We start from the raw sequence: 22,900 nt of genomic DNA, 5'->3' as shown, positions 1-22,900 counted from the left end.
CTAATAACTAAAACTCGAATTGGCCCGTTCGTGTAAGTAAAGGTGACATTTGGATGGTAACTGCAGCTGCATCACTGTTTCGACATTATTGTCCGAATGTCACCTTTAGGGATGACTCACGTTAGACCGGGCCGGGGCCGGGCCGGAGCTTCAGCCGCTTTGTTTTCTATGGAGAGCACCACGTGATCACCGATCAGCCCTCGTAGAAAATGACATGTCGGACGCCTCGGCCTGGCGGCCTCCTTTAAGCATGCAGTAGGTTTATGTTTAAGCTAATGTTACCAAACTAGTATACTTATAACTAATATTGCTGTAGAGTTTGACGAACTCTACAGCAATATTAGTTATAACTCTATATTAATCGAAATTAAACTATCGTGAGAAATGTTTCAAATTTTTTAGATCAGTACGGTTTCACTCACTATTATTTTTAGTCGCTAGTTAGGAAGGATTCCCGAAGAATCCGAAACATGTCGCCAAAAGCGACTAAAAATAATACCGTGAAACCGTACCGATCTAAACTCTATATTAGCTAAAATTATGTCAACTATTGAATTCAGAACGATTATAGGTACTTGAAGGTAATGATAAAAATACACTTAAAAATTGTCTTTGTAATGGTATTACAGAGTGGCATTGCCATAATTATTTCATTATAAATTATAAGTTTAAAAAAGACTACTCGTAAGTTAATTTAATTGTCATGACAATAAGAATAATTTATTTTAAAAGTAAAACTAGATATTATATAGAAATTGTTTTATTATTTCAACCTTTCCTTTATAAATCATAAATTATTTATTTGCATGAATAGGGTGCTTTAGGAATTGAATAAGATCTACTCTTTTATGAAAGCGCAAGCTTTTAGAGGAAAAAAATAATGCTTCCTTTGAAAGTCGTCTAAGTATTTGAAAAAGGTCACAATTTTCTACACATTAAAAACAAAAATTCAGTTTTTAAAATGATTGCTGTCTACATTTTTTCTACATTTTTCGTAAGCTGTGTAATAATTAATTATAATTACAGTCGATTTCGTCAACATCCCTATTAGATTAAGATCCCATGAAAACATAAATGTGAAATTAGGCGATGTATTGCCTCGCTGACAAAAATATTGATACTAATAACCAGGGATTACATTAATTGACGCTTAAGATAGGGCTAATATCTTTGTCTAACTATATGATTAGGAAAAGGTAAACATCATCATCATCATCATGTCAGCCGATAGACGTCCACTGCTGGACATAGGCCTCCCCCAAGGCTCGCCACTCCGACCGATCCTGTGCCGCTCGTATCCACCGAATTCCCGCGACCTTCACCAGGTCGTCGCTCCACCTCGTTGGAGGCCTACCGGCATTTCGTCTTCCGGTACGCGGACGCCACTCCAGAACCTTTCGGCCCCACCGACCATCAGTTCTGCGAGCAATGTGCCCCGCCCACTGCCACTTAAGGTTTGCAATTCTGCGAGATATGTCGGTGACCCTAGTTCTACTGCGGATATCATCATTTCTGATTCTATCACGCAGAGAAAAGGTAAACATTTGACAGCCATTTCACCTTTCATGAGCAGTTCCATTTCACCAAATAGCACTATGTAAATGCAAATGTTTGGTTTTTAGATAAAAACTAAAAAAATCGTTATAAGTTATGCTTATAAGAGCTCAGGAGTTCCCTCAATTCGAATTGGCCTGTTAGTTATGACGGACTCCAGATACTTAGTCCAGATAAGATTTACCGTAATCAGGTTTTTATAATATAATTTCATAGACCCTACGCTATTTAAGAGTCCCCGGCAAGCTCGGCCGAATTTCACCTTCCCATACAAACGGAGTTTCGTTCTCATTTTAAAACTACGTGTTGGATTGTAATGAAACTTTGCACATACATGCACTTTGCACAACACACAATAATGAGATGAGGTATATCTAGGTCTGTAATTAGTTTATATAGCTCCAGTTTATAAAACAAACGAAATAGAGCAACAACAAGTTTTGTATGAAAAATAGTACATTTCGATGCTAGTGCGGAAAGTATGATTATTATTATTTTTAATACAGTTGCGAAAAAATAAGAAAAGCAACAAGTATTTAGGAATGGAATTCGAAACTTTTTATATTATTAATTCTGTGACATCATTGACATTGACATTATGAAGAGGTGTTTTTCTAGCTTTTATTCGAGTAGAATAGATTTTGTTATTATTATTGAACCCACTTCAATGAGTTTTTTTTTCAAATGCATGTTCTATAAGACAGAAACAATTGTAAATATTAAAACATTGTACTATTATTACCTTAATATCGTTATTTACGATTATTTGTGTATCGTATATTTATAAAAACAATATCGAATGTTGCCTTTGGAAACTTAAAACATTCTTGCAGTAAGAAAATACGCCTCTTCTTTGACAGGCGTTCCGTTCCATTCAGACAACTTATTAAGAACGGTTTTTCAACATTAAAGAATAAACGTGTTATAATACTTATAATGATGAAGAGGTAATAAGTAATAAAATATGAAATATGCATATTTTTAGTATTCTTACAATATGAAAGCATTTTTGCCCAAGTTGAAACGGAGAACTTCGCTAATGCTCGGTCAATTAATGAATAGATAAGTCATTATAAGCTATAAATAATATGCACCAAATCATGTCCAAAGAGGATGGGATTGCTTCCAATGGGATTAGAGTTGTATGGAGCAGGAAGCAGGAGTCATCTACTTTTCTCTTAAGCTATTTTAGTTTTGTTTTGTTTCAAAGATGACATTTCCGTTAAGGAATAACAAACGAGCATTGCAATTTCATTAGTCACGCGAACATCATACATTGAACTCATACGTTTTTCCGATACCTTTACCCAAATCGTAAATACAAAATTCACATTTCCAAAAATTTGTTTTTGTTTTCGAATATTAGCTTTTACGAAAGAGTTGAATAAGGTCGGCATTGGCTAGCTAGTGTATCGATTGCAGATCGAGAGGCGATGAGAGTTCGTTGATCCGCGAGGTCATTGCCAAATAAACATGTCGTACAGCCTCCCGGGGACCTAAAATGACGCTCTCGTAAATTAGCAAAATTATAATTTAGCATCGGTTATTAAATTATTACTTTAAAAAAGTTGTCTACTATTCGACATATTGATAAGCTTACCGTTGCTAACTTGGGAATTCCTTTTCTCCATGAGGTCAAGGAAATTGCTTGTCTGAAAATTAGAAAAGTCGGTGGGAATAGAGTTCTATGGACGACCGCCACTGGTAGCTTTGTAACATTAACTTGCTCGTTTCCAAATGCAAACATTTTTTCAACTACTTGTTGGTATATCCAATTGGAAAACATATGTAACTTAGGTAAAATATGAAACTGAAAACGGAGACGGATATGGCCATAGGAATAACGAGGCTTCACGAGTCTAGGATAGAATTAAGAAGTTAAGAACACAGTCTCTAAATAACATAAATACGGCTATGCCATGAATAGGACCGTCAGAAATTTACAAGTGAATGTTTGTTTGTAACAGAAACTTACCAAAAAGATGTTTCCGATCTTTTTTTTATCCAACTCGAAGGTAGCTAAAGATGATTCAAGGCCAATTTCATCACACAGTTTTGGATGACTAATGTAGGCGTAAACTGATTGAGCTCGTTAATTGTTAAAGCAATCAAACACACGTGTCCTTAAAATTATTCTATTATTCTCCCGACTTCGAGATACCTACTTGTTTACAAAAAACATATTGTGATTATATATGTACGAGTAAGTGTATAAAAAAACCGGCCAAGTGCGAGTCGGACTCGCGTTCCAAGGGTTCCGTTCATTGCACAATTTTTAACAATGTATTATTTTATGTAAAATGTGAGTGAAATATGTCAAATATGACTTTTAAAAACCCGTAGGGGTCGGATCAATAACTAAGTAATTAAATCCGACTCACGTTTGACTACATATTTCTAATAGGTTTTCCTGTCATCTATAAGTAAAGAACTATTTTATATGTATTTTTTTCAAAATTTTAGACCCAGTAGTTTCGGAGATAATGGGAGGGGGAATGGTCATTTTTTGCCTATTTTCTTGAATAACTTCTAAAATGTTTATTCTAAAATTATAAAGAAATATATTTGATAATTCTCACAAGGAGCTCTTTCATTTGATATGTAACACAATATAGTTTAAAAAACTTTTTTTTTAATTTTCTCATTTACCCCCCTAAACTGGCCCCCATGTTTAGAATTCATTTGTTTACGTTACATGTCCGTCTTTGGGTCATAAACTTACATATGTGTACCAAATTTCAACTTAATTGGTCCAGTAGTTTCGGAGAAAATAGGCTGTGACAGACGGACAGACAGACAGACGCACGAGTGATCCTATAAGGGTTCCGTTTTTTCCTTTTGAGGTACGGAACCCTATAAAGAGATGCCTTTCTCTGGTCCATTCAAAAGCAACATTTTAAGCTCCGTTAGTGTCCATACCGAGAGATCAAAGAACGACTTAGTACACTTTTAAACCCGACCACATGATCGCGTGGTACATAAACAATTATTAATAAAAATATTTCAACGAGAGTAAAATGTGGTGTATTACAATATTTTTCATAGTTTTGTGTCTAGGAAGTACTCTACCTCAGGTGAGTGTTAATCTTATTTGTACAATTTATGTCGTTTTACATTATAAAACAATATTAATAGTTTTTATGAGGTGTTTTATGTCTAAAATAAAATAAATCTAAAAAAAATTGAAGTTGTTTTCCTAATATGTATCTTAGTAGGTTTGGTACTATAGTTTAAGGTACCTACTAAAATACAACTTAAAATGTCTCTCATGTCCCCCAAGGGAAATTGGAGCTCATTTTGTTGTTGATGTAGGTACCTACATAATGTATGTGCAAATTTACTAGTAGTGTTGTATCCAATATACTTAATATATAGGTAGGGTGACAGGTAACTTGATGCATTTGTCTACTAGAGCTAATTTGCAATGATCAATATTTTCTATTTCCTAAAAAATATTGGTTACGGATATTTCACTTTGACATTTTCGAGATGAATTTTTGTTTACAGTCGAAACATCTTCATGCATCATTATCAGTTATCGTAAAATTATTACTTGCATTAATTATTTTTATGATATTGACCCATGTTCTTTCACTGATATGCTTTAAAATAGTTAAATAACAAACGAAACGGTCAACGCCCTCTATACGAGAGTAGGCCAAAGGTAGTGGCGCCATCTGAACGAGAATCAAATTTTCGTGATTTTCGAGGCACGTTTTTTCCTTAGACTGTATCCATCTATTACGGAGTTATATCTATCTTTTCTATTAGCTTAGCTTATCCCTATACCTATATTACCTATATTCAAATATCAAGATTTAAATTAATAATAAGCTACACTACTTACAAGTTACATGATTATTCTGTGATGGTTTAAATCTTTGTGTTTGCAGGATCAGCAAATAGTTTCCGAATCAGACGCAGTTACGAAGTTCGAATCCGTGACGGAATCGTTGTCAGTTTCGGACGAAGCATATGTAAACGCGCGGGCCCGGCCGGAACTGCGATACCTGCCTTCATGCAGTCAATGCAGTAAGCAACATTTGCATAAAACAGTACTTAGTTAATGAATCAGGGCCTCTTTATACATGATTAGTATTAAGAGCAAGTTCATATATTTGCTATTTGCGAAATTCAAAAAGAAAATGTTTTCAGTTTTTGAAAGTTCTTCCCTTAAATAAAATAGGGATGGAAGTTGTATCGGGGTGAGGGACTTGAGACTGCGGACATTGTGACGTGTTGGGCAATTATTAAACCACATGTTCTTTCCGTGTACCCTTCAATTGATATCATACAGTAAAGAAAAAAGGCCAACGGCGACTTATTTTGAAAGTAGGCACTTAAGCGAGAAATCTCCGATCCCTTGCCTCTAAGAGTGAGAAATTCTGATTAGAGAAAACCTCTATGAGCGACAAAAATATTCTGGCTCCTTGAGCTCTCGCTTATACAGTTTTGACTGTATTTAGGTACCCACTTCATCAAACACACATATTAGTTAATATAAATACGGAATGAAAAAATACAATTTTCAATAAATCTCTTTATTTTATATTCGACTTTAAGCCTCAAATACAGGTTCGTCGCCTTGGATTGCCCATGCCGTTCCACTATCCGCTTTCCCGAACACTTCGACCACAGCCTGCCCCACCCTCGTGACCTCAGCCCACGGAAAACTGTCAAATGTTGCAACAAAGTCCTCTTGATTCTCCTTTTCTTCAAAATTCTTGTAACCAGAGGTGAGATTCGTCTTTGTGACCCCTGGACAGATGGCAAGCAGTCTCACGCCTGTTTTCTTGAAATTATATTCATGGCCTTTACTCTTCGTAAAACCAAGTACGCCAAATTTAGAAGCTTTATACGTAGGTAAATATGGATCCACCATAAACCCGTACATCGAGGACATGTTGATGATAGTGCCGCCTTTTCCACCTTTTCTCATAATTTCCAAGTATTTCAGTGACCATTCTATGACCGCTGTTAGGTTTATTTCGATCACCTTCCTAGGATTCCTTTCGTTAACAATACCAGCACTGTTCACTAAGACGTCCACAGTTTTGTATGTGTCTATAATAACCTTGGTAACTTGATCCAGGTCTTGAGTGACGTCGCATAGAATGAACGTAGCCTTGTTTCCGTGCTTGGCGTTTAGAGTTGCGGTAGCTTGATCCGCTTGCTCTGCGTTGAGGTCGAGGAGGACGACGCGGTGGGCGCCGTGCTGAAGGAACGCGTCGGCGATCGCGAGACCGATGCCGCTCGCGCCGCCGGTCACTACCACGGTAGTTCCTTGTATATCTTTCGGCATTGTCACGTCCTAACGCAAATAAATATATTTGAGTACTGGAGCGAATCGCTTCGTGTTCTTTCACAATAATCCCTTATAGTAAACACCTCTTATCTAGTTTTATACTATGATAGTCTGTTCTATTTTAAAACAAAACGCGCGGTCGATGGTAGCTCTCTTATCATTTAGGACGGCCGTATCTTTTTTTTGTTACGTTAACTTAGAAGTTTGATATTTATACAGCTTGAAGGGACTGTAGACCTACATGGTTTTAATTTCAACTCAATATCTCGATGCGTTCCCGAGATAAAGGGTCTGTCTTGACAGACAAACACATGGACGGACAGACAACAAAGTGATCCCATAAGGGTTCAGTTTGATCCTTTTGAGGTACGGAACCCTAATAATGTATTAGTTTAAGAGTTCTTGATTTAAAACGACTCGTATTAGAGATAAAACTGATGAAATGACGTCATCATTGTTTTAGATAGGATAGCGCTTTTTAAAATGCATTAATAGTATTTTTGCTTTTTGCCCAATACCTAACAATTCTGATTACACTGTTTCCTTTTAAGTTGGATTAAGGATGACTCACGTTAGACCGGGCCGTGTCCGGGCCGGAGCTTCCGGCGTTTCGTTTTCTATGGAAAGCATCACGTGATCACCTGTCATGTCATACTCGTAGAACGGTAAGCGCCGGAAGCTCCGGCCCGGACACGGCCCGGTCTAACGTGACTCATCCTTTAGTCTGACGGCTGTCATAGGCACACAACTAGTTACAATTAAAGCTCATGCAAAGTTTTGAGGGAATGCAACCCTTAATTTTCTATACTCATATTAATTTGTAACCGGTTTGCAATTGCATGCCCTAGTCAACACACCTTTGATTCGCTTTTAATCCATCTAAGCGCCAGACTATTATTCTCAAAAGTACAGTTCAGTTGGACATGACCGCATCGCCGCTTTCTTAAAAACGAGTGCCTGTGCCAAATCTTGTGATACGATTGCCGAGTGCTCAGGGTGAGCCGTTGCAAAAATGGCTGGGGCAGCGCTAGAAAGATGACGATGAAGATTTGATGCCCGGTAGAATGTGTCAGCATAGAATTATAGCTGTGATAATTATATTTCAGGTTGCGGCGAACGTAATGAAGAGCCTCGCATCGTGGGCGGGTCCGCGGCCAGCATGAACGCCTTCCCGTGGCTGGCGCGGCTCATCTACCACAACGCTTTCGGCTGCGGGGCTTCCCTTATCAATGATAAATACGTCGTGTCCGCTGCGCATTGTTTGAAGGGGTCAGTGTGGAAAAAAAATAACAAATTTGCTCAGTTTACCATTAAACAGAGAAAATACAAAGATATGATTCCATCACTTGTCTCAGCAACCGTCTGAATAAATTATATATTATATCTTGACTTATTTAATATAATGAAATAAAACTATGAAAACGGATTATATCGCGTATATTGAATTTATAATACATCCCGACGTTTCGAACTCTTTACAGCGTTCGTGGTCAACGGGTGACCACGAACGCTGTAAAGAGTTCGAAACGTCGGGATGTATTATAAATTCAATATACGCGATATAATCCGTTTTCATAGTTTTATTTCATGAGTAACTATCGCGGTAACCGAAGACAATATTATTTAATATAACACAAATTTAGCTTCGTGCAGCCAAGCCTTCAACCAGTCCGTAGTTGACCATAACTTCTTACCAATCAGCTCAGTTAAACGGTAGACCTTATAGATATGTTTGACTTAAGTTATAATATGCCATATATATTAAATCTGTGGTTATAACCTTGTTGTGCAATTATTACAACACGGGTGGTTCTCGGATTATTATATGTTTTAACTTCTTACAATTTTTCAGGAACTCGTTAGATTGTGATTCTATTTCGATCGTTTGTTTCTAGCAAGCAGTATACCTATATATTTCATATTCAGCACTAACTATTTAAAGCCTTTCTAAACCTAAATATTTATTTATCAGTACGGTTTTTACTCACTATTATTTTTAGTCGCTTTTGGCGACATGTTTCGGATTCTTTGGGAATCCATCCTCAGGCACGAGTGTCCGCGGCGGTTGTACGTCGTGCACTGCCCGCGCCGCCCGCCTCGTCGCTCGCCTGAGGATGGATTCCCAAAGAATCCGAAACATGTCGCCAAAAGCGACTAAAAATAATAGTGAGTAAAAACCGTACTGATAAATATTTTGAAATATGTCTCACGATAGTTTAAGTGCGATCCTTTCTAAACCTTTCTATTTAAAGTAAGATGTTTTTTTTTTTAGTTTCATGTGGTTCATGTTCCGAGTGACTTTCGGCGAGCACGACCGCTGCGACAAGAACACGAGACCTATCACCCGTTACGTCACAAAAGTTATAGCCCACAACTTTTCTCTCTCCGACCTGAGCAATGATATCGCCCTGCTGAAGATCAGTTCACCGGTTACGTACTCTCACGCTGTTCGGCCAGTGTGCTTGCCGAAGTATCAAGGTAAATTTGACTTATAGAATCAGGATGATATTTCACGGTCAAAATAGCAGTCTTCTTGTTTTAAACACTTCAAGACGGGTACGTGATCGTGATCATGACATCACGATCACGTATCATTTTGTACGTTGTGTACGATTGTCAGACTATGACTGTCGTTTTTGTATTTTGTATTGCTTTAATACAATGGGTCCCATGCTATAGACATTTGATCCTCAAAACAAACCAGATGGACTGATACCATTGAAAATAAAGTTGTCAATCTTGTCATCTAGCCGCCAAAACAATAGGTAGACGTACCAGGGTCCTGTTCGATTTTGGCTATCGGATGAGACACAAATAGAGACAGCTTGTAATGGTGAATGCCCTATCCTATCATATGCTATTAGCACAGACCAAGATTTTTCTGCGGCCATTGCATGGTATTAGGTTGGTTTCAAAGTAAGAAACGCCTGTCCGAATGGAACGAGAATAATTTTACAAAGGTTGTATAAATTAAGCGTATTGAGGTAGGTACATGTACATGATCATGTCATGGTCTCATTATCGCAATTGCATTCGCGTAGTGTTTTGTTTCCTTTGGCCTCACATGACGTCACTAACCGTCCGCGAACGTGTTAAATTCCGTAAGACTAAATATGAGATTCGCAATTGCGGGCTTTTTATGACGTTTTTACGTGCTGATGTCCACAGGAAGATCCTACGAGAATTCAATCGCAACAGTATCTGGCTGGGGCGCAACCGGGGAGACTAAGAACTGGTCATGCACACTCCTAGAGGCCGAGTTACCTGTTCTTAGTAACCAGGAGTGCAGGCACACTAAGTACAACGCTTCCAGGATCCAGGAGGCGATGCTCTGCGCCGGGTTCCCGAAGACGGCACATAAAGATGCTTGTACTGTACGTAATACAAACTGCGATAAGATTTATATTCATGTCGGTACCTATTCTATTTAGTAATCACGATTTCTTACACCACGATGGTGGTTGGCGGCCCTCCTGATGGTATTTAGATATCGTTGCTATGGGTGCTTCATATATGACTTCATATATGGATCTGACAGTTAAAAGTTGTTTGTTTGACTGTCAAAAAAGTTTGTAAGTTTACCAAAGGCGTTTAGGCTACAAGTCCACAAGCGTAACCAAGACGATAAAAGGAGTCCTGAATAAATCTGTCATTCAATTTGGTCCGGACCTTATAGTCTTGTACCTACTTATCTGCATTTAATCTTATAAATTGCTCGATTTGATATGGATTTCTGTTATGAAATGCATACTAATGAACAATAAAAGTCATAAAATTGATTGCTGTTACCTACGTATGTCATTTTAGCCATTCAAAATCATAATCAATCATTAATTTGTATTATAATCGTGTAATTTGATTATAATCGTGTGTGTGACCTCTCTTAACGAGATAAGACGAAAGTGGAGGATCCGTGCGAAATCGCCTTTTCATACAAACGTAGTCCTCATTTTCCTCTCTGGATATTAACATTATTGAAAATATTTTAACACAATTTGTTGTAGGTATATCAACCATCATCGTATGATTTTCTAATTATTATAAGATTAGGGGCATTTAAAAATTTGTAGGAGATCTGTTTTTTGCTCTTAATTATTACAATAATCAAGAAATCAAAAAAGTTTAACGTATTAATAATATACCTACATCAAATTATTAAAAAATATTTTTTATAATCCAAAGAGGAAAATGGGCACTACGTTTGTATGGAGAACTAGTCGTCCTCTTTCCTCTAAGTATTTCCTGTTCTGTTTTTTGTAGGGTGACAGCGGTGGGCCTCTTATCACCGAAAATGCAGATCACGTTTATGAACTTATAGGTGAGTTTTAAAAAGACCTACTAAATTAATTGTAGATTTAGAGTGAAACTGTTTTTTTTTGTGACGTTTTCTCAATTATACCGATATGAGGGTTGTCTTATCTAGTCTCTATGTCTAGTCCCGCAATCTAAATTCTTGTACTAATTACGACAATCTATAACTAATCTCTTTAAAAAAATATTAACCTGTCTGTTTCAGAGTCCCCGGCAAGCTCGGTCGTTTTTCACCTTCCCATACAAATGGAGTTTTGTTCTCATTTTAAAACTACGTGTTGGATTGTAATGAAACTTTGCAAATACAATGACATGAATTCTAGGTCATCTAGGTCTGTAATTAGGTAGTATATAAAATAAACGAAACATGTAGAGCAAAAACAAAACAAGTTTTGTATGAAAAACTTAAATTCGCTGTATTTTTTACTATTGTATCTGAAGTTACATAAACGAATTACAGACCTGTTGTAAGTAGGTACCAAGGTTCAGAGCAATTAAGCTAGTCGTTTTAAAATGAGATCGTAACTACGTTTGTATGGAGAACCGAGCTTGCCGGGTACTCTTAAGCTTCTTGATCATCATTAATTGTGTTATATTTGAAAGGTAAATAAAAATATATTTTTCCCAGGTATCGTCTCCTGGGGCTACGGCTGTGCGAGGCTTGGATATCCAGGCGTCTACACGCGGGTCACGAAATATTTGGACTGGATCAGAGACAACACCGACGACGCCTGTTACTGTAGGGACCAGTAGAGTCTCCCTTTGGGAAGTCACATCAAACCTCAGTCACCAATTATAGTGTTCCTTTGGAACACCAGCCGGCCTCGCCAAGGTGACAATCGCTATCGCTACGACAACGAAACACTTTGTGTCTTTCTATCACTCTTCCATATTAGTGCGACAGTGACAGTTGAGTTTCGATCGCTACTGAGCGCAAGCGATTGGCATGTTGGCTACGCGGCCAGATCAGACCTCGCTTTGGATGTGTAATTGAAATTGTCGGAGAGTAACTTTACAATTACGATAAAAAATATAGCTAAAAGTGCAAAAATACGAGATAATTGGTCAAGCAAATCGTATCAGTAGAAAAAGGCGGCAAATTTAAAAAATGTAGGCCCGAAGGGTTATTGTCCCATAGAAATTTTGAATTCCGCGCCTTTTTCTACTGAAAAGATTTGCTTGACCAACTATATTTTTATTGAAAAAAAAATTTTGATTACAGCCGGATCCCCTCTATTTTACATGTTGATACTCCAATTTGTTAGTTACGCTCATAGTTTATAGTTATAAAAATAGTTATGTATTCTTAGTATAAATAATCTACCGAATCCCTAAATGATAATATATTTATATGTAGTAGACCTTAGATATGTTGCATTTTTATACCATTTTTATACCTAAAGTTAACTTTTTCTACAATAAAATCACAAATATAAAGCAGACTCATGCAAAGCAATTTCAAAATATAAGCGTCTATGATAAAAATAACTATTCAATATCCATGATAAAGTTTAAGGGCTTATTCACCTACGAATAAGAGTGATTAAGATAAGATAATTCATTAGAATTTATTTATTTAATCGTATGGCATTATGTTAATATACTTACAGATACAGAGAAATCATAAATCTAACTCCAGATAATTAATCCACTTGATAGATTCGTCGTTCAGTTTTATCAGGTCTTCCGGTATGAATGGTAGTGGGGCAATTGATATTTGATATTTTTCAGAAAATGTTATAGATAGTTACCCAAAGTAACTCATGTTTTTGTTGCTTAATCTAGACATTTATGTTAAGACGTATAGGATCCGACCTAAAATGAAAGTTGCCATTTGATTTGCCAAACTATTATATATCAAACTGATACTAAAACATTTGAAATATATATAGGTAGATACATCGTTTTGAACTCACGTTTTTAGGGTTCCGTACCCAAATGGTAAAAACGGAACCCTATTACTAAGTCTCCGCTGTCCGTCTGTCTGTCTATCACCAGGCTGTATCTCATGAATCGTTATAGCTAGACAGTTGAAATTTTCACAGATGTTGTATTTCTGTTGCCCCTATAACAACAAATACTAAAAAGTACGGAACCCTCGGTGGGCGAGTCCGACTCTCACTTGGCCGGTTTTTATTTTTAATTAATGCCTTTTAAGTGGCACACATTAATTTTAGAGCCGTGCACAACTGCCTACTCGCTAAGCATCTTACTTGCTTGACCTGCTTAGGAAAGGCTCTTGTCAGAGTCTAGTAAATAAAGAAGACTGGCAGGCCCCATACAACGCCGCGAGAATCGTCAGTGTTGTAGATGACATTAACCTTTCGTATGCGCATGTAAAAAAATTGCCATATAAATAGCAATCGTTACAACTTCATGTTTAAGTTGAATATATATGGAGCAGATCTGCTATTAAGCATACGAAAGGTTAAATGTTGTTTTTACATTTTAGTTATTTGTGTATGAAAACTACCAACCTATGGCAATTTATAAATACGTAAAATCAAACTTGACTGGCCGTAGTCACATAAGTCGATTGAAAGCATAAATAAGGCATCAGAAAGCCCTCTTTCGGCCCTCAGAAAGGAGCAGGTGACAATTATACGTAGGTATAAAGCTAAAATGGAAAAATAGTAAATAGGCACGCGAGGATCGCGGTGTTGTATGGAGGTTGTTCGTCTTGAATATTTACCAGTCCCTGCTCTTGCATAGTAAGTACAGGGAGCAATGCCCTCGACCTAGACCGCAGCGGACGCAGGACTCAGTTTCCCCTTGGGATGCGTGCGCGTCTTCTCTATATATTTAGATCTATTGATCGCTTAGAAAATACAGAATTCTCCCAAAATTATTAGTAAATCTAGTTTAATTTGAATTTTCACAAGTGTCAGTTGTGAAATACCTAGTAGTTGTATGGCTCTTTCCTTGACGGTGAATTGTGATTGTTACGAATGTCAGGCAAAAGGCAGGGTCAGCGTTTGATAATAATAATAAAGGGACATTAGTAAATTGAGATTTTCGCTTTCAAAAGTTTGTAACACCTACTTCAATCGCTGCTAGCTCATTTTCATTATGTTAAAGTGGAAAGTCGTTTTCTTAAGTGTATTTGTTTTAGCATTCACAGTAAGTACATTTTAGTTTTTGTTACTATTTTATGAACTTTGAACTTACTGAGTATAATCAGATAGTTGCATGGATTTAAACACCTATCGATAGAAATCCCAGAAGCGGGGTTTTCAAAATTTTTAAACATTCATTTATAATTTTTTATACGTACCACAATGCTCTCAAATATTTTCACATCCTGTCAATCATAATGGTTCTTATTCTCTGAAAATTCACACATGTCATCTATTATAGTTAAAAGCTTATTTTTCTTCGCAATAGATAAAAGCGGATGAAGAATTATTAAAGAAAATTCAAGACGATGAAGATTATGAAAAGATACCTAAATGCAATTGTCGTAAGTAAATATTTTCTTGTTTGTTTCTGTTAAATTTTCGTGTATAATATATACATTTGATTCGAATAAAATATTAGCATATAGGATTATATAGTATAAATATGTAACATGTATTACGTTAGGAAAATTATTAATTTGTAACATGTTTTACCGTTTTCCATGCATCATTATTATGTTTCATTTGAAAGAAACAAAAGACCGTGACAATGCAATAAATGTCCACCATATTTAAGTTATTGCCAGTTTTTAGGGTTTCATAGTCGACTATGAACCCTTGTAGTTTCGACATGTCCGTCTGTCTGTCCGTCCCGTCCGCGGCTTTGCTCCATGATCGTTAGTGCTATAAAAATTGGAATTTGGCATGGATATGTAAATCAATCATGCCGACAAAGTAGTAACATAAAAAGTATAAAAATATTATTTAGGGTTTTTATTCAACCCTATGGTGTGGGGTGTCGTTGGATAGGTCTTTAAAACGAATAGGGTTCTCAGAAACAAAATTTTAATACTTTTTTTTTTCTAAAAAAGAAGCCCCCTCTAACTTTTCAACTATGGGCATGGGTCCAAAAAATATAAAAAAATCGGGAAAGTAAAGCTTAATAAAGACTCAATGAAAACTAAAGCGAGCTTGATCGGTTAAGCCACTTTTGAGTTATCGTTAAAAGTCTTCCCTTCTTAGTAAAACGACGTACTAGCACTGCGAAAAGTTACTCCCTTTTTCTTATAATATACATGATACTTCGAAGCCTCACTTCAAGTCTTTGGGCATATTAACCCTGCCATCGCTGCTGATACTACAAGCGGCAGTGCACGCGCGAGAACAGTTGGATAGCACACCTTTGAGTGAGAAGAGCGAAACCACTCGCCGCTATGCGGTGCGTTCCACCCGAGTTGAGAGAAGACTCCCGGCCGTTTCACACAAGCTGGCCAAGTCACCCAAACTTGTGCACGTCATGGGCCCGAAGGTATACAATCATCTACCCAACGAAATAGTAAACTCACACAGCAACACAGTCTTTAAAACAAAACTGAAGAATTGGCTAATCGAGCAGGCTTTCTACGACCATAAAGAATTCTACTGCCATAATCCTACAAAATCAGATATGTGATATAATAACTTACCTATGTTAAAATCTACTACACTTTGTAAGTGTTCATTATGTTTATATTTTTCTATTACGTATAGGCAATAACTCGAATGACCTGTAACTTTTGTTATTAATAAATGATTATGATTATGATTACTTACTTATTAGTATTGCCCCCAATTAGTTTATTGTCACAGAAGGGTAACTACGGAACCCTACACTGAGTATGGCCCATGGCCCGACATGCTCTTGGTCGGTTTTTACGGTCGGTTAAAGTAGAAAACAAAGGAGTTTAGTGATATTTCTTGTATATTTAGCAATAACGGAATGAAAAACAGCATGAAAATATCTAAAAAAATTAGTTGTAACTCAAATACAACATCACGTACATCACTATACTCGACGCCATCATTAGATTCCAATAATCTATCCTCACTCGGATCCTTTTCCTTTCGTAATAATGGAAAATATGTAAAGAAGTAAACTCAAATTTCCCTTTTGCATACTCTAAATAAATATAGATGTATCCTTTTAGCTTTGTTTAGTTTCTTAAAGCACACGGAAAAGAGAAAAAGTGAGGTTAGATTATTGGAATGTAATGGTGGCGTCGAGTTTAAAATATAAACAAAACATTCATCAAAAAAACTTTTCACAATGTTGTACGCAACATTGTGAATTGAATAATAAATACGATATGTATTTTAAGGATGTGGTGAACGCAACGAAGCCTCCCGAATAGTGGGGGGAGTTGAAACGATGGTGAACGAGTTCCCCTGGATGGCTCGATTGACGTATTTCCAGAAGTTCTACTGCGGGGGCATACTCATCAACGACCGCTATGTGCTTACCGCTGCGCACTGCACTAAAGGGTAATACCTACTACTGATAAGTAATATCACATTTAAAAAAGGAAAAATTGAATTTTAATTGAATAATAAGACGGGCAAGGGAGCATCTGTTCGGTGTACCCCTTAGGCTTACATTGCATTAAATACCTACGTGTTGACTTCGGTTCCACGCCGCACTCCTCCCAAATGTACGACACACCATTGTTTCGTGTACGAAAATAATTAGGTAGAATTTAATTTTGACGGTTTTGATGTCTACCGCGGCTTACCTGCATTTTCGTTATTTCATAGATAATATAGGCTCTGTTTTTTTATTATACCTTTATTTTAAAAATTAAGATTTCGTTACAAGTCGGTTCTATTGAATATTGGTATGTTTCATTAAACCTGATAGTAGCGTGACTGACTTGCAGATAATATAGGACCTAAAAAGTTATTTAGGTGTCTACTTAAAAATCTTTTGTGATTGACAATAGAAATTTGCATTTGTATAGTCATTGTGGTCACTGTCGTTATCTGCCGATATCTGCCGATATATCATCGCTCCGTCTGTGACGAGCTTTACCCTCTAGCTAAAGTTTACGATGTCACGGTATTTTTTCCAGGCTGATGTGGTTTATGATAAAAGTGACTCTGGGAGAACACAACCGCTGCAACGAGACCACGCGCCCCGAGACGCGCTTCGTGACAAGGATCGTCGCCCACAACTTTACATACACCACTTTCCGACATGATATCGCGCTGCTGCGGCTCAATCAGCCTGTCAATATTACTGATACGATCAAGCCTATCTGTCTGCCACATAGTGACGGTAATATAGAGTCTGCTACCGCGAAAAACGAAAATCTAAATTTCGTTATTTGCCTCTCTACCGCTCTTGCATATTACAGTGATAGCGAGGCAGATAAACGAAATTTAGATTTTCGTTTCCGCGGTAGGGCCTGTGTGTTAATTTAACTTCTAGCTTGGCCTGAAGCGCTATTCGGCTCTGCGCTGGTTTTGATACGACCTTGACGATCGTCTCGGTAAATTGGTGTGCATCTCACGCACACAACTTTCATCTGTCGTATCTTAATAAGGTCAAAACCGTAATATGTTTTTATAAACATAAAAACAAAGATAAAGATAATAATAATAATTATTATTTGTATCCTTGGATATCACGGGTCTATAAATCCCGGTCTTTTGATAGGCTTGTGTGGGGATATAGATTCAACACGTAGAGGCCCCTTGGAGAGCTTTAATGTCATGTAGAACGCCTGCTGGAACCCGTTCACAGTATTATTATTATTATAAATATCTGAATCGGGCACTTGATACGTCTTAAGGAAGAGATAATGGGTGTGCAAAAATGCCTATAGGAGTAAAAACTTTTTTTCAGTAACTTGAACGAAAGCAATATAATATAAGACATGGACACCAGCTGATATACATTTGTTCAAAAGACATTGTTTATTCGAAATTAAACTATCGTGAGACATATTTCAAAATATTTAGATAGTGAGTGAAACCGTACTGATCTAAATGCATTGTTTATTTTTTGCAACAATATTGTACTTAGCGAGGATGAGCAACCAAAAATGGACCAAACGTGTGACACTTTGGGAAGGCATACAAGGAAAAGAAAATCTAGCAGACCAGCCACAAGATGGGTCAATGACGTCACCGACACCATACCGTACCAATGGCAAGATGTAGCGCAGGACCGCTGAGAATGGCGGAAGCTGGGGGAGGCCTTTACTCGCGAAGAGGTCCACCAACCATAGTGATAGCAATTAAGTTATTTTATAAAATTCATAATTAAGTATATTCATAATCATCATCATCATATCAGCCAGAGGACGTCCACTGCTGGACATAGGCCTCCCCCAAAGAGTGCCACAATGACCGGTCTTGCGCTACCCGCATCCAGCGGAATTGCGCAACCCTTACCAGGTCATCAGTCCACATTGTGGGGGGGTTTATTTTGTAAGCATTTTCATATTGTGTGTAATTAAAGGCTTTTTTATATTTATTTATTGTAATTGGCAGATGACACGTACGTAGGAGTGAAGGCCATAGCAGCAGGCTGGGGTTCAGTAACCGAGCAGAAGAACCACTCCTGCGTGCTGAACGACGTGGAGCTGCCCATACTCAGCAACGACGTCTGCAAGAAGTCCAAGTACGAGGAAGCCATGATAGCTGACGACATGCTGTGCGCCGGCTTTCCTGACCAAGGAATGAAGGATACTTGTCAGGTGAGATTCAAATCTACAAATTGGGAAGCAATTTAGCCTTAAATATCCTTGGCCAACGTGACCTCATAAGCCAAATTCCATGCACATGTTTTGAAATACTTTTCGAGGGTTAAGAGGGAGAGTGAATTGATGAAGTTTACTTCTTCTATATGGCTAGTACAATTCCTGCCACGTAGCGACGGTATTCCTGTCACATCTATTTCCAAAAGCAGACCGACATTTTAATAACTCACAGACTGTAATTAGGTAATTACATTAGCACTGAGAATAAATGTTCCATAGACTAGTAGGTAAGTTATAATTGAAAAACTACAATTACCCACCAGGGTGACAGCGGCGGACCGTTGGCAGCCGAAAGAAGAGACAAACGCTACGAGCTTTTAGGTAAAAAGGCAAAAAAAATTAAACTAATTATTTATTATCAGAGGGGCATAACGCCAACATCGAAAATTGTTATCCGCTTCTAAGGGTTTTGCATATTCAAGCAATAGATGGGCAGATAACAATTCATGAGTTTTAAATGTTGACGGTAGGCCCTAAGATAATGAAGAACAAAAAAAAAAACAACCTGTAGCAATAAATATATGAACATAACAAATTAAAATCCAACTTCAGGGCCGGTACAGACAAATTGCAATCGGGCTGCAATCCGTCTGTATCGGCCCTTACAATAACACGGGCATGCCAAAAAACTATACACACATAAGGTGACTGTCCGTTTCCAACCGCAGCTGCACTGCTGCTCCGACACTACTGCGGCGGCCCAAACGCGTCGGTGTTATTGTCAATTTCCATAGTAAAATTAATGACGATATCGACTGCACGTAATATGGTGATTTTAACGTTTTCCCGACCGCAGCTGCACTACTGCTCCGACACGTCGGTGTTATTGTCAATTTCCATAGTAAAATGAATGATAAGACCGACTGCACGTAGCATGGCCATTTTTGCGTATTTGGTGTATTATTGCAACTGCGGCTGCAGACCGCACGTCAAATCTGTCACCTGCACTGAATTGTCTTTGATCACAGATATTAGTAGTTTTAAACAAAGAGGATATAACCACTACGTTCTAAGGAGTTATTACACCCACGGATAAACAACCCCGATGGTACCGTCGCCATATATCGCAGATATATCGGGGCGGCCAAGAAGCTCACAGATATCTGAACACGCCTTTATTGTCAAGGCGCTAGAGTGCACATATCTGATGGCGACTGTAGTACTACTGTAAACTTTTTTGCTAATCTATATTGAGCCATACGAGTATCACAGAGCCAGTTAGGAAACTAGAATGATAGGTCCGAAAAAGAGAGTGTCAAATTCGGAAGTTAACTATAGTCTGGCAAACCCTTCGAGCAACACCGGCTTCCGACACGTCGGAAGGGAGGAGCCCAAGCGATATCTTACCGTACAAATCGTTCTGCCATTTTTTGCGGGGGAAAACGTGCACACAGTCGCACTTCTCACTCACTACTTGCAAAATCCAATCTCTAATTAGGATTGTTAATTTTTTTTTAATGTTCTATTTCGAAAACCATTTCGAGATATTAGGTTTTTAAACAGTTTCCGACATTTGCTGCGATATAATAATCGAGGATTGAAGATATTTCAACAAACCTTTGACCTTCTCGCGAGGCTGAATATAATAATGTCATCGTATAGTAAAAGTTATCGAACCATAGTAAATAAATCCGTCACTCACGTAATTGTCAAAGATGTCATTGTCATCAATTGTCATAATAAAAAAAAACAGTTAAACCGCTAGTTTCTTACGATTTCATTTATAATTTTTAATACCTAAACAGTAGATTTTGATTGCTTAATATATCAAAAACCTTGTATCCACTTGTGGGAATGATTTACAAAAATTATAGTCCGCGAAGACCTACGTGAAAGACGGTGTTGTCGTGAAGTAAATGTGGAATGGAATACTTCAAGTGTTACACACAATATTGCTGTGAGGATCACGTCGATGTAAGTATAAAATTAATATTATTTTACTACGAATATTTAAAAGTCCATTTTGGTGGTCGGGTCACTATTACCTATTTATTTTCTGTGATGATGTGGCCAGAATATCTAAAGACAAACCGTTTAACACAGCTTGTCCGCTACTAGCTCCGTTTCACTGATTTGAAGTTAAATTCAACAAACAGACATACATATATGTAACTTGCAAGCAATAAATCATATACATACAAAAATACATAGTTATATTCAAAATACAACATGAAACTAAAAAGATAATTTCTAATTTCCAGGTACCTACAAGTTGCAGTTCAAGGCTCAAGCTGCTGATATCACGATCATGGCGGACAAAACTAAAGTTAATAAAGAGTTGTGAAAAATAAAACATGTCTTATTTTTTACTTTTTTATTAATTTACGAAAAACCTGTTTTCCAAAAAAGTGTATACATTATATGTTCAACATGTTCTGCACGTAAGGTTGACATTGAGGGCTTTGTTTAGTAGCATTCAGTTGAAGTTGATTTAGGTTCTACTCTTGTTGATCCAGAAAATAATTGTATAGTTTATTATTAAATCTATGCCCACGCCCAGGCACTATTCTTGCTATAACTTTACATTCTCCGCCTTCTCTAGAAATTTGTACATTATATACATCCAATAAAACTAAGGTATATAACTTAAGGCAGATTTGTGGAATCAGCTTTCACAAATTTAGCGTATTTTGAGATTATTGATTTAGGGATTCAAATAATACGACGATATTATTTATAGATTCATTAAATAAACTGTTCTTTTATTTTTTCGTAGTTTTGCGAGGATAGCTATAAGCTCGACAGGGCACGAGCGATAGAGAAGCAAATAGAATACCGAATATCCGGCAAAGTGGCCAAATACCGAATAGTTGCCGAATATTCCTGGCAACTGTAATTGTATTGTAATATATCATATTATATAATGTCGTTTATGGTGACAATTTCTCATTTTGTCATTGCAAAGCCATTCCTGAGCTAAATAAAAGAAGCAATCATTTATTTTTATTACAAGGGGCAAAGATGTTATTTAATACCTCATGGTAACATATTGATATCCAAACATACGAAACGATACAAAATTGAACCACGAGAGAAGCGAATGGTTTAAAATTTAGAATATTGACAGTTGCGGAGGTCTCAAGGCATGAGGGTTAAACAAACTGTGTTACAGTGCAACACGTAATTCTTCACACCAACACGAGGAAACCATTTATTATTCAAATTAATTTATTAAAAGTTCTTTCTATCGGCCAAGGCGAGGGAAATATCTTTCTTCATAAAGGATTTCTTGTCTCGCCCGTCAAGTTTTATATGGATGGTGCGGTCATATCATAGAGTGCCGTCGCCCATTCACACCTGCAACTGGACAATATGAAGTGTAAATTACAAATTATTTTATTCATCATACTTCACTGTTTGGTACCTAAGGAAAGTAAAATTGGCTTAATATGGATACTTAGAAAGATAAATCTGTAATATTTTGCTAACACCGAACGACTGCCTGCCCACCATTGGATAATTTTATTCTTACGTGTCGCATCGTCATCTCCAGAACCCACGAATCACTTTGCAGAAATCAATAAAAGGCCTGCTAAAAGAGCCTACCTGGCATGGTTTTGAGGGGACGTTTATTACAGACTTCTAAATCCAGCCGCACGTTTCTGACGGCCGAGTACCTATACGTGATGCAGATGGATCAAGTGCGCACTCCCCCCGTATATATCACGAACTCCATGAGTCCCGTTTCCGTCGGATTGCTGTGTGCGGTGGTCACGCATTTAGGCAAGAGGATGGGGAAGAAAATTTCACATTGTGAACTTACCTTAATGTTAAGAATAATTTTTCCTCTGCATTAATTTTATTTGAGTAATTTGATTGTATTTCGTCAATTATAAGGTCTCATTCAATGTTGAATTGCTTTTCATTTAATCGGCAATATTATCTGAATAAAGGATCACCATTAAATATCAGATTTTTTATTAATATTGCGTAGCTGCCTTCGTCGGACTCTGACTATTGTAGAAAGGCAAACTGGTCTTCTTTTTCATGTAGCATGTAGCATTATCGTCACTCGCTTCTTCACGTAAAAAATA

The 22,900-nt window shown here is 37.3% G+C and overlaps 3 protein-coding genes across 3 annotated transcripts in view; 2 read left to right on the top strand and 1 right to left on the bottom strand.

Moving 5' to 3' along the window:
* Positions 1-4,571: 4,571 nt before the first annotated feature.
* Positions 4,572-12,064, top strand: LOC134749380 (trypsin-1-like). The gene is made up of 7 exons (XM_063684301.1): positions 4,572-4,628; positions 5,448-5,586; positions 7,966-8,128; positions 9,132-9,337; positions 10,028-10,233; positions 11,120-11,177; positions 11,799-12,064. Exons 1-7 carry the CDS (start codon positions 4,572-4,574, stop codon positions 11,921-11,923), a joined length of 954 nt encoding a protein of 317 aa, XP_063540371.1. The 3' UTR covers positions 11,924-12,064.
* Positions 6,073-6,907, bottom strand: LOC134751252 (15-hydroxyprostaglandin dehydrogenase [NAD(+)]-like). Its single transcript, XM_063686638.1, has one exon. It carries the CDS (start codon positions 6,854-6,856, stop codon positions 6,113-6,115), a length of 744 nt encoding a protein of 247 aa, XP_063542708.1. The 5' UTR covers positions 6,857-6,907; the 3' UTR covers positions 6,073-6,112.
* A 2,160-nt stretch (positions 12,065-14,224) lies between the features above and the next one.
* The window catches only part of LOC134749369 (transmembrane protease serine 9-like), a 29,880-nt gene continuing 21,204 nt past the window's right edge, over positions 14,225-22,900 (top strand). The window contains exons 1-6 of the mRNA XM_063684291.1: positions 14,225-14,290; positions 14,555-14,630; positions 16,425-16,587; positions 17,172-17,377; positions 18,598-18,803; positions 19,130-19,187. Of these exons, the coding sequence (XP_063540361.1) occupies positions 14,240-14,290; positions 14,555-14,630; positions 16,425-16,587; positions 17,172-17,377; positions 18,598-18,803; positions 19,130-19,187 (760 nt within the window). The 5' untranslated portion in view covers positions 14,225-14,239. The remainder of the gene's footprint in view (positions 14,291-14,554; positions 14,631-16,424; positions 16,588-17,171; positions 17,378-18,597; positions 18,804-19,129; positions 19,188-22,900) is intronic.

This window comes from Cydia strobilella, chromosome 2, assembly GCF_947568885.1.
Source record: "Cydia strobilella chromosome 2, ilCydStro3.1, whole genome shotgun sequence".
Classification (NCBI taxonomy): domain Eukaryota; kingdom Metazoa; phylum Arthropoda; class Insecta; order Lepidoptera; family Tortricidae; genus Cydia; species Cydia strobilella.
Note: the sequence above shows the minus strand (reverse complement) of the source record. Positions and strands in the feature narration are given on the sequence as shown.

Bases quoted from the DNA above. Each gene is read 5' to 3' on its own strand.
- LOC134749380 (XM_063684301.1), top strand. From the start codon at position 4,572: ATGTGGTGTATTACAATATTTTTCATAGTTTTGTGTCTAGGAAGTACT. The intron at 5,587-7,965 runs GTAAGCAACATT...ATTATATTTCAG, and splicing joins GCCTTCATGCAGTCAATGCA to GTTGCGGCGAACGTAATGAA. The intron at 9,338-10,027 runs GTAAATTTGACT...TGATGTCCACAG, and splicing joins GTGCTTGCCGAAGTATCAAG to GAAGATCCTACGAGAATTCA.
- LOC134751252 (XM_063686638.1), bottom strand. From the start codon at position 6,856: ATGCCGAAAGATATACAAGGAACTACCGTGGTAGTGACCGGCGGCGCG.